The sequence below is a fragment of the Furipterus horrens genome, unplaced genomic scaffold, assembly GCF_987537825.1.
Source record: "Furipterus horrens unplaced genomic scaffold, mFurHor1.1.pri manual_scaffold_7, whole genome shotgun sequence".
In the NCBI taxonomy this organism is placed as follows: domain Eukaryota; kingdom Metazoa; phylum Chordata; class Mammalia; order Chiroptera; family Furipteridae; genus Furipterus; species Furipterus horrens.
The window spans coordinates 10,493,841-10,505,854 of record NW_028327177.1 but is presented as its reverse complement, the minus strand read 5'-3'; the positions used below and the strand labels follow the sequence as shown (position 1 = coordinate 10,505,854).

The 12,014-nt window shown below is 45.2% G+C and overlaps 1 protein-coding gene across 3 annotated transcripts in view; it reads right to left on the bottom strand.

The window, feature by feature from the left end:
• The window catches only part of ANXA13 (annexin A13), a 45,705-nt gene that overhangs the window by 23,831 nt on the left and 9,860 nt on the right, over positions 1–12,014 (bottom strand). For all 3 annotated transcript variants that reach the window (XM_090283394.1, XM_090283395.1, XM_090283393.1), the window contains one exon: positions 2,746–2,821. In XM_090283394.1, the coding sequence (XP_090139520.1) occupies positions 2,746–2,821 (76 nt within the window). The remainder of the gene's footprint in view (positions 1–2,745; positions 2,822–12,014) is intronic.

The following is a 12,014-nucleotide window of genomic DNA, read 5'->3' as shown; positions in this document are numbered from 1 at the left end:
GGATTTTCTGCGTTGGTGCGAGGGAGAACGCCAAACATTCTTTTTCATTTCAGAGAGGATAATGGGTGTTGGGTCCATACACTCTCAGGGTTAAGCCATTCTCTTTAGAAGGGCCCTGCTGGGACAGAGGCAGCAGAGGGACCCAGAGGAAGGCCTGACGAAAAGCATCAGCACTGGAGGGAGGCTAGAAGGCTGCTGGGGGGCGGGCCTTTAACCAAGATCCAGACCAACCACTGCTTAGGAAAGGAAAGGAGAGGCACCAAAGAAACGAGAAGGAAATCTCTAAGTTTCATGTTGCTACTTGGAAAAATCAAATATTGTCTGGTGGTATAGCATTCTTACTATTTCGGGTTGCATAGTTGGCTGAGGTGGGTAGAAAGCACACATGATCTTTTGGATGCATGGAGCCTCTAGACCCTCCTCTACTCAGTACAGTGGGTACCTGTGGCAGCTGAGGACTTGAAGTGTGGCTGGTCCAAGTTGGAATGTTCTGTAAGTGTAGAATATACATCATATTTTGAAGACAATGTGAAAAAAAGGGATGTCGAATATCTTATTAATACTTTTTATATTGATTGTTGAAATGATATTTTAGTACAGTATCAAGTTAACTGAAATATATCTTCGAATTAATTTCACCTGCTTTTTTTTTTTTTCTTTCAAAATTTGACGTCTCAAAAATGTTAAATGAACCACATGGCTCACCTTCGTGGCTATTGGGCAGCATGAGCCTGGACGTTTAAATCCAGCCCATGTAAGGATGGTACATTAATGAAATGGGTGCATGGTCTTGCTGACAAATTTTGCCAAGGATACAATTTTGGTCTGGCTTGCACTTTTTGGTAGAGGATGGAATGTCAGGCCTTCAACCAAATAACAGCTTCCCAAGATGGTCCTAGTTTCTCATTGCCCACCCTCATGTCATTACTCCTTGGCCTTGGGCGAGATATTTCACCTCTGAGCCTTGGCGTTCTCATCTGTTACATCATTATAATACAACTTTACAGGGTTGCTGGGAGGATTATATGAGATGATGTGCATGCAGTACCCAGCTTGGCCCTTGGCACATAGAAGGTGCTCTACATCAGTGACCAGCACAAGAGTCGTCTCCCTTTGTGGCCACATCTAAAAGGGTGGAGAGAGCACTGCATAATTTTGACATTCAGTAGGTGCCCCACCTGTGCTTACTGAACTAAACTTGCATGGTGGGCTGAGAATGTGGGGGTTTATCTTTAACCGCAGTTCAATCATTCCCACACCCACTTTCGCTCTTGGCCCCAACCCACATCCAGGTGTTAGGAACTCACTTGGGAGGCAGCAGGGAAGCACCTGCGAGACTGGCCCAGCCGTTCTGCAGAACACAGAACTATAAACATCCTGACCCTTCCAGGCAAACACATCTCCAGACAGTTGTTATTCAAACATAAGATTAGCCAGGTCTGGATGTAAGCAAGGGGCCAGTACTGTCTGCTGAGCTTTCCTCTGATGCCCCCAAACCAAGCAGCCTAGTTGTGACCCTTCATTTCCAGTATGTTCCCCCACACCCCCAGCTCTCTGTGATGTATTTAAGAATACTTACTATGTAGAAATCCCTTCTACTACTTCCTTCCAGATGTTCTCTAACCCCAACTCCCTTGGAACTTCTTTCACATTTCTTGGGGCTAGGCAGACTATTCTATATTTAGATGGTTCCTTATATTGGAGCAAAATATGTCTTCTTAGAACTGCCACCATGGATCCCAGTTTTTTCCATCTGAAGTCACACAAAGGATTTATGGGCATATTTATTCTACCACTACACCCATCCCTAGGAAGAAAGCAAATCTGCACTAATCGACTTCTAAGTAAAAATCTAGCACTTGTTTTCACAAGACATTATGTCAAATCAAAGAAGCCAGACATTAAAGGTCATACATTGTATGATTCCATTTACATGAAATGTCCAAAATAGGCAAATCCATAGACACAGAGAGTAGATTAGTGATTGCCTGAGCCTGAAGAGAGAGGGGACTTGGGGACTGGAGGCTAATGGATATGGAGTTTCTTTTGGGAGTGATGAAAATGTTTTGGAGTCAATAATGATGGTTACACAAGGCTGTGAAGATACTAGAACCCAGGTTTTGGGATGAGACCCTTATTTCATCAGTGATCTCCATGGGTTCCAGAGTGTCTTTTCATGACCTTATGCCTAGATGCTTTCTCCCTCATCCCACCTTGTAACTGGGGTTGCTTTACCCTTGACCTGTTCCTTAGTCTCCTGTTCCTGGTCATGCACTTACTCTTAGGCCTGGACATAAATAGCTTCTCTAGTTTTGGCCCTTGCTTCTTGACCTTGGCCACACTTTTATGTTCACATGATCTACTTATAGATGCAGTTCCCAGGTCCCGAATCCCACTCTCATCAGACCTAATTCCCATCACCTCCCATTAAAGGGATCAGAGGGGTTTAGGTGCCATTAGGCCTGCATGAACTCTACCTCTTGTGAAGTTTCTTCCACTTCCGGGTCAAATCAAATGTTGTACTATCCCATTTCTAACTATTATATCAAATCCCAAAAAGCAGCAGGGTCTGATTATAACTTTGGAATCTTTTATAAAGAGAATCTTAGAAGTAATCCACTTGGGTTAGCCTGGAAGACACAAGTTACCTGGGAAGTCATCTTCCTAAGATCACGAGAAAGTTGGACATGAAATCAAATTTAATCAACTTCAAAAGTAAATTAGCAAACAAAATAGCTTTCATACCCATTCCTTTGCAGGCTTTGTGCAGCTTTTTGACATCTTGATCCACATCAAAATGCTGATGACTTCTTGCTTTGGCCTGGAGAAAATAATTGAACAGGTAAGTGGGGTAATAATAGGCTGGAGTTGGTAGCTAATTGGAAAACCAAGCAGGCATCCAAATGTGGGACCAGCTGCCATTTTACATGTGAGTACATGTGGAAATTAACTGGAGACAGTCCGGCCCCAGAGAGGTGGCTGGTACTCCTTGGAGCCAGTCAGCTTTGGATGACCAGGAAGAACGGCCCCACTGTTCACAAAGACAATTGGCCTGGCCAACGCTGGGATGAGTGATTTTCATATCAACCCTACCTTTGAGTGACTGTCCTGGAACAGAGAGTAATTCAGTGGGCCAATGTCCTACAGTGGTGGTCCTCCCTTCTGCCAGGAGACACAAGTATGTCTAGGGAAAAGGTGTGGCTAGCCAGAAGCTGAGGGATCTTATTACAGCTCCACTTGGTGACCTGGGCTAAAGCTTTGCCATTCACACAATGAGAGACAGAACATTTAATTTGCCAGAGATACCATATAGACCAGCAATAGCATAGTTATTGGTTTTTACTGCTCCTTGGGGAAAGGAAGTTCTGTTTGTATACTAAGCTACTGTGTGTCCACAGCTACTTAAGTCTATCTTATTATTTGCTTATTATTTTTATTTCAGCCGACCTACATTGTTTTTACTTAAAGTTATTTTTAAAAGGAAACTTTCTGTTAGCACTAAAATGGAAAACCAGTAAAGGTGGCCTAAACAAAAGAAAAACATGAACATAATTGCATCACTATAAAAAATTTAAAGATGTGCGGTTAATCACAGTTATGCAACTCGTAGCTTTGAACAGCCCTGTGTTTTCTCAGTGCCTTGTCTTTCCGCACAGAGACTCTCTTTGATGCTGTGCATCACCAATTTCCTGTCCTTCGGTGAAGGACAGTTAAGTGCTCTGTCTCTACCGCCCGATTCCCCGCCCCCTCCCTTCCTTTCCTTTGGCTCCCATTGGGAATGAATAGCACACCACATGAGGCACAGTGGACATGTTGCATTTATCTGTCTGGCATCTACATTTCGTGTGGTCTTACTGGGACTGTCAGTTGTGAGGCTTGAGCCCCATTGTCCTGACCCTGTGTGGCATGAGCCCTGTCACTCTGGCAATTGTGACTGGCTCAGGAGTGGGGGTGTAATCCAAGTAGGATCAATTCGTATGTTTCCCACGGTTGATATATAACTATTGAGGGAGATACATCTGTCCCCACTGGGTTTGCTGAACTAGAGAGTGTGGGTCTCGGGCTGTTGGCAGCCATGCATAAAAATATGGAGGGAGGGGGCAGGGCCGGAGAGAGAGATAAAGAGGAAGAGAGAGATTAACATTGTATCGTCGGCAGCCGTCCGTCTCGAGAGACGATGGTGTAGCTTCTTAAGAGTCTATCTGCACCGCCGAGAATGGCTGTGCAGTCCGACTCGGGAGTGACACGGTATCTGTCTCCTCCCGTGTTGAATCGACATCTTGCGATGAAGCTACAGAGCCTGGGCAGGGTGATATGGAGGGTCTGCTGTTGCCCATGCAGCAGACCCCCCCTCTCTTCGCAGCTGAAGGATCCAAGGGAAAGACGGAGTCAATACAGCTTGGCTTCAGGTGCGCCGCAGGAGTTGCCGGTGTTGACTACAACGTCAAACCGCCTTAGGGACTCCGGCTCCGGATTTTCTGTCGGGGTTTACTCCCTTAGCCTTTCCCCTGAAGAGGTATGCCGCAAGGCAGCGGAGGTTTTTTTGGAATCAGAGTTTTCCTTCTCTGATGTGCCCTGACTGGAAGATCGAACCAGCGACACTTAGCTCGCAGGCCGACGCTCAATCCACTGAGCCAAACCTCAGATACAGCACTGTTTATATACCCTTGCACTTCCCTGTTTCATTAACTAGCTAATGGCCACCTTCCCTTAAGTCAGTGATTTTCAGCCTTTTTCGTCTCATGCACTCATAAACTAATTACTAAAGTTCTGGCTTACCAAAATTATTGCTGGCTGATCTGACAACAAAATAGGTATCATTTTGGTTCATTCACACTGGATGGCTACTGTGTTGGCTGTTGTCATTTTTTTTATTTGACGGTCTAAGGGAAAAGAGGTCAGTATCCTTGACTAGTCAGGTATTGCATGTTTTAAAAGTTCTTGTGGCATGCCAGTGTGCTGTGTGGTACACAGGTTGAAAATCACTGTCTTAAGTTAATACAAGTAGGGCTTCTGCCCTTGCGGTCACATGTGCCCGGACTGATAGCCATGGACTGCAGAAGCACTGGCTTCTAGGCCTCGGTTAATGGAGAGCCATGTAATCCTAGAGTCAAAAGGATCTTCAGGGCCACCCGTCCCCCACTGCCTTTTGGACTGTAAGTGCCTGGCACTACAAGTCAGAAGGGGACCTTCCATTTGTTGAACACCTGCCATGTGCCAGACAATTTCTTCATTTAACAGACCTTTCTTCTCTAGTCACAGGGAAGAGTGGGCGTTAGTAATCTACTGAACAGATAAGGGGAGCTGGGTTCAGACAGGTTAGGGAATTTGTCTGAGGCCTTGTGGGATGCAGGGTTGCTCCCAGGTCAACATGCCTCTGAAAGACCTTGCTCTTGGGTCCACGACGCCTTCCTGCCTCACACTCCATGACTGGGGCCTTCGTGTTCAGCAGAGAGTGACATTTTTAAGATGGTTACCTCAGGGCACTGAGCTGAGGTGCGAGGCTCTTGTGAGCATGGGGCCCTGTGTGACTGCGGAGGCTCCCCACTTACAAAGCCCACCCTGTTTTTTAATCAAAGTCTGGAGGGGGTGGGTCTCTGAGTGTGGGGGCATGGGAAGTCATCTCGGAGGGGTAAACGGTGTCCTTGCCTTCTGTGAGAAGTATCATGGAGGGCTCAGGCAGTGAGGTGGGATTGAACTAGACCAGCAGAATCTCTTATTAACAGGCTGATTCATAAACTGTTCTGGATGTCATTTCAGCCTCATCAGTGCAGAGAATTATCTGTCCTGCTTCACAGGTGACAAAACTGAAACAGAGACGCAGGGTTCTGGGAATGGCTGTGAGGCTGTGCCCTGCCGGAGGGCCCTGGCCGAGGGGAGTGGGGGCGGGAGGCTGGCTGAGGTTATGCTTGGTGAGCCCTGAGTTGGCAGCACTGCTGCTTGCTCACAGGGACACTTTTTGCTCATTTGCACAAAGATGCTGCCAGGGCTTGCAGATGCCACGTGGAGACTTGTTTAAGACCACTTGACCAGGCAATGGCTGAGTTGCAGCCAGGGCTGGAACTAGGATTGTCTGACTCTGTCTCAGGTATGAAATGACATTCCTGCCTCTAACCCCTTATTGTTTTCCTAAGGAGGCTCCGTGCTAAAATATCAGAGTTATGGGAGCAGAGGGATGGGGAAAGAACCGTCTGAACGTGCCCAGTTTGTTTATCTAGGGCCGAAAGCTAAATAGCAGGGCTCTCTGAACACTTCAGCTAGGAATAAAGAGGATGCTGAGACTTAATTTCTTTCTTTTTTGCTTAATAATTGATGTGGCATACGAGTCTATATCAGATGCATGACCGTCAGCAGAGCCTAGTCGCAGCCCCCTGGCTCCTTCCAGGAACCACGGTTGCCATGTCGGCTAGCTTTCCTGATACAAAGAGAGTCTGGTTTTGTTCTCGTAGCAGCAGGATATTTAATGTCAGAGTGAAGGAATCATGTGATGATGTGATTTTTTTAAGGGGAAAAGAAAACATTCTGCTTGGAATTTTCCCCTCTGTGTGGCTGGAACTGCCCCCACAATGGCATATTCATCAGCGATGGCCAGTGTTGACCAACGGCTGCCTTTGGCTTGTTCTGATGAGCTGGGGAACCGGCTCCTTTGGAATGTATACTGAGCGGACATTCCACAGCCATTGTTCACTGTGAGGGGGCCAGCAGCTGGCTTGGGGGCCTCGGGCCTGTTTGCCAGTCAGATTTTGTTTTTGAAACTTGAGGCCATAGAGCAGAATTTCCACATAAAGCAGGAATGTGAGGCAGACAGAAAATGGGGGAGCAGAGGGCCTCCACGTTTGTGAGGGTTTAGGCAAATACACAGATATTTCACTTGCTTTCAACTACAAGGCATAATAGATTTGTTTGTTTTTTTTAAATAGGATTTGCACTGATACTCAGGAGACACATTAAAAAAGACAAGATGTGAGATGTTAATAAAAATGATGACAGAAGTCTGGGCTTTCAGCCCACATGATTCCAAGTTTACATGTGCTCCTGCCCCTTCGCAGCCATGTGAACTTGAACCATTAACCTTTAGCCACCATTTCCTTCTCTGTAAAGTGGAGGCAGTGTCTGTCTTGTAAAATTCGAGGCTTACGTGACATAACATTGCAAGTGGCAGAAAGGCAGAGGGCTGCGGAGATGCTAGCCCATGCTCTGCTTTGTGGGGAATATCTTTTTTTTTTTTTTGTCCTGTAGCGATATTTAGATCTCAATTCTGCACATGTTGACTTACCAGGTGGCCCCTGAGGATCTAACAGTCAGATGTAAGAACATGGATTTCTAGTCCTAATGGGTTTGAGTCCCAGTGTGTCTGCTTATTACTTAGTGACCTTAGACAAGTTTGGGACCCCCTCTGTGCTGTGGTTTCCTTGTGGTAAAATGCGGATGGTAATAGTGCCTACCTTGCATGTCTTTTGTGAGAATTTAAATGAAGTCATTTGTGCAAAGCATCTAAAATGAAGCTTAGCAGAGAGCATGTGCTTAATAAAGGTAAACAGTATTTGTTGAAGGCAGATCACCAATGAACTTCCCAGAATATTTTAAATCCTTTCCTACTTGAGGGGGTTTCACCTTGTCAATGGCACTCTGAAGATCAATTTATCATTGGTCCCCTGCTGTTCAGATCGAGAGTTCCAGGCATATATTTCACACAGGGCAGCGAAGTGGTTAAAAATTCAGGCTGTGAAGGCCCTGGGGACTTGGGTTGACACCCCCACTGCACCCTTTGTTAATCAGTCTTACTTGACAAGAGTGTAATTCGCACCTCACGGAGTGTGAGCTACAACCCTGGGAAAGTCTAGCCAGTGTCATATGTTGGGTTCAAACTGGAATCAAATGCTCTTCACTGCCCAGAGGCCCTGCCTGGGGCACGAATACGCTGGGGACCGTCCCTCCCGGCTTTTCTTCCTTCTAACATGTCTACCTGTCACTTCTCTGCATCTCCATGTTCCTGCCTCAGAAACCAGGAAATGAGGGATCCCTTTCCCTGGAGAGAGGAGGTATGGAAAACAAACGGAGATGCTCTAAACCTCAGAAGCAGTGCCACTGGGCAGAAAGGAGACTGAAAATACCTGCTCTGCGGACTGATTCAGGGAAGTGCCGGCAGCAGCGGATCGACTGCCCCGGAGGAAGGACCGCTCTTGGATCCAGTTCTGAGACCCCCAGCCAGAAGGGGTCTCAGATACCCACACGAGACCCAGGGCTTCTGGCTCAGTGCAATTTAAAGAAGCCTTAACTCTTACAGTCAAAAGGGAACATTTAAAGAAAATCTTCCTCCAGCTTGCAGCGAACCCTGGGAACCGCGTTTGTGAAAAGTTAGCTGAGGGAGAGGGTTTGCAAATTGGCTCCTTGGTGCGTGATAGAGCAACCAGGATTTTCCAGGACCCAGCCTTAAGTACACTCGTATTTAACTACACTCCTGCTCGTCAGTCCTGGTGATTTGATCTTCTATTTGGAGAGCATCAAAAGTGGAAAGTAGAATATACTGTCTCCTGAGGGATGTGTGAATTAATTGAAAATCAGTCGATGGCAGGTTCTGCCCTCTCTCCCTGCTTCCTCTCCTTTCTTCTCTTTCTCCACTTCTTTCCTCCCGTTTCCCCATCTCTCTCCCTTGTCATTCCCCCTCCCCTCCCCTCAACAGATAAGTATTGAAAATCTATTTTGTGGTGTGGGCACTATCCCAGGCCAGGAGGGCTCCATCTGTGAAACCCAGTCCCGTCCCCAGGGAAATAAACATGGAAGTAGATAAATGACACTTGCGTTATTGTATAGCGAACAGTTGGGTGCAAATAGCCGACAAGAGAAAAGGGGGTTTTTATGGAGAAGTTGACATTCGTGCTGGTTCTCGAAAGATGTATAAGAGTGAGAAAAGAGGGAAAAATGAGGAAGAGGAGGGGTCGGGGTGGGGGAGGACATTCCAGGGAGAGACTACAGCATGATGCTTTCTGGGTCTGTGTACATATGTGGTTACTATGACCTGTCACTGTGCCACTGCAGAGCAAACATGGTTGATCTAAACGTGAAATAATGACCTGGTATGAACTTGGGAGTTGGACCTACTGTGTTCAGTTACGTCTTGCCCCTCACTGGTTGTATGATGGCGGGTCAGCCGACCCATCTCTCCGAGCCTTTGTCATCTGTCTTTAAAGTGGGGATGCAGCTACTCATGGGTAGTGTGAGGTTTGGATGCAAGCATGTCCGGGACGCAGTGGTGCATGCCAGGTTACAGCGAGCACCAGGTGGGTGGCATGTAGGAGGAGGGAGGGTTGGTGACAGAGCATGTGAGGGTCATCTGGGAGCTCTGAGGTATTATCAAAACATAATGGGAGTGGCGGTTTGATTGTTTGCTTGTCCCAGTGCAGTTGCCCAGAAGCCCGGGCTTGCCGCAGTCTGCTCAGTAAATATTTGAGAGTGGTTGCTTGGTGTCCGGCCTCCGAGATAGCAGGGCTCTGAGGAAGTGCTGGGGAGCAGAGGCCAGAGGACTCGCGGGACTGACCTAAAGAGGGCCGCTGTTCGAGCTGATGTGAAACCAGGAGGAGGCTGACGAGATTACAAATGAGAGCCAAGATTGAAACCAGGCGATGGCTGGGCTTACTCACAGGAGCAGAATGGGGGCAGGAGAGGGTTGTGCTGGGGAGGCCCTTGGACCACCCCCTGAATTCTCCTCGGTGTAAGCAATGACCACGACCACTGCCAGTTCATGGTACCTTGTGCCAATATTGGCAAATTGGCTAAACTTGGTTTGTGTTGATTTAAATTTCATTATAGAATTGGGGAAACTGAGGTACAATTTGGGAAAAAAAACTGTCTTGTGGACATATAGGTACCCCCTTCCCGAGATATCCACCCTTGAGCCAGGCATGATGCTATTTCTCTCCCTCTTTCTAAGTCTCCGTTCTCCCATTTGAAAGGTGGTGATGATAGAACCTTCCTGTGGTTTGTTATAAGGATCTGTATCAAAAGTGCTTGGCAGGACGCTTGGCATGTGGCGGGTGCTCAGTGCTATTTTTATTACTTCTCGCCATTGTGACCTCATTCCTACAGAGTGCTGAATGAGCTCTTGACGTGCTGCTTTGTGTGGCACCTTTAAATTATGACATACTTTTGTCCAAAATCAGAAACCATTTTGTACTTTTTGATAAGCAGTAGCAAGAGCTAAGAGTTTAACATAAATTTATGGGAGAAACACATACAATTGAGAATGACAGCAGAATCTAAAGCACTTACTATGTGCCAGGCACTGGTCCAAGCAAGTTGCATATATTAACTCATTTAATCCTCATAACAACCAAACAAGGCAGGTAATATTGCCTCTTATTTTGCAGATGAGAAAACCAAGAGACCAAGAGGTTAGTAATTTGCCCAAAGCCACACAGCTAGTAAGTGATGGAATTCAAACCAACACAATCTGGATCCGGAAACTCTACTATTAACTTATTTAACTATTGTTTTGTTCCTATCAAAAAAGTGTTTTTGTTTTTTGTTTTAATTTAATGGTAGAAGAACTCAGTCCAACTCTTAGAATGCCAGTCTTTTACAGAAACACCAGCTGATACCTGCTACTTGTCTGATGAGCAGGGAAGCCATGGGCCACTTGCATCGCTTGTGGGATTATAAATGTTCCTGATGATGAGACAGTAGGAAGTGAAATAAAAAATGAAGCCCAGTTACCACTATTTGCAAATCAAAACAGACAGCTTTTCTTGTGGGCAAAGTGTGTGTGGGAGAGGCCTTACGGTCTACTCTGCTTCCAATATTTCTCCTGATTCAAATGCAGCCATGTTTTCTGCTTCTCATCTGTAAACTAGGACTAGTTCCTGCCCTACTCAGCAGAATCTTAGGAAAATAGAATAAGACAATGTGATTCACTGTGGCATTTTTCACAGTGGATAAAAAGCTGTGGTATATAATATATGACATATTTCATTCTGCATCCAGATGGTGTAGGTTTGAATTTCATCACTCACATTGGAGGTTTGAGAAACAGTGAATGTACTCGATCTCCTTATTTTTCAGATAAACTGAGACCTGGTTGTTAAGTCATCTTCCCAGGATCACCTACTTGCTTATGGAAAAACCTAAATTCCTCTCTCAGGGTAATTTATTTAAGCTTCTAATTGATCATTTATTTGTACTTTGAAACCAATTAGTATGAATGCAAAGTATTATGCTGTTAAAGTTCATGGATTCAGAACCAGAAAATATCCTGGTGACATTTACACAGACATGTTTAGTAAACATTGATGGGCAATTTGAAAGAGAACAGAGGGGCCATTCACTTCTTTAAACATGAATCTTGGGTGATGAGTGGGATATTATTTATCAAGTTGACTGTTCCTTGGGCATAGTTTTGTTGGGACAATAAATTTGATAAAGTCTTGCCTTTTGGGGGGCTTTCAAATCAAAATCTACTTAAGTGTTTGTCAGAGAAAAAGTAAAACCACTAAATAAAAAAATATTTGTATTGCTGTATACCCTGTTGGGTATATTTGAACACAGTTTCAATCTTAGAAGGATATTTGGTATTTTACCATGTAGTTATTGCTCCATTTTATTTAGGATTCTCCATTGTCACATTGGGCAAAGCAGATGCTTCCATTCTTAGATCTTTTTCCCACTTAGACCCCCTTTAGAAATCTATTAATCAAGAAGGTAGACCAGATAGCTAAGAAAATATGTTAGGAGACCTGAGCTCTGCTCCATCTTAAAAGGGTGCTAAGAACACATGGAGCTCTTTATTGCTATTGATCCATCTTTTCAGAGATGCAATTTTAAAATGTCATGTGTAAATTAAGTACATATTGGCCATCGGTCTAAATGGGTAGGAATATCTGCATCATTTGGCAGATAAGGCTGAAACTTTTTCAAAAATCTACTTGGATCAGATCTCAATATGATTTACTTACATATGTTGACCATGTGTTATAAAAACTGAGTGAAACTTTCTAGATCAGAAAAATGACCTTTCTCCT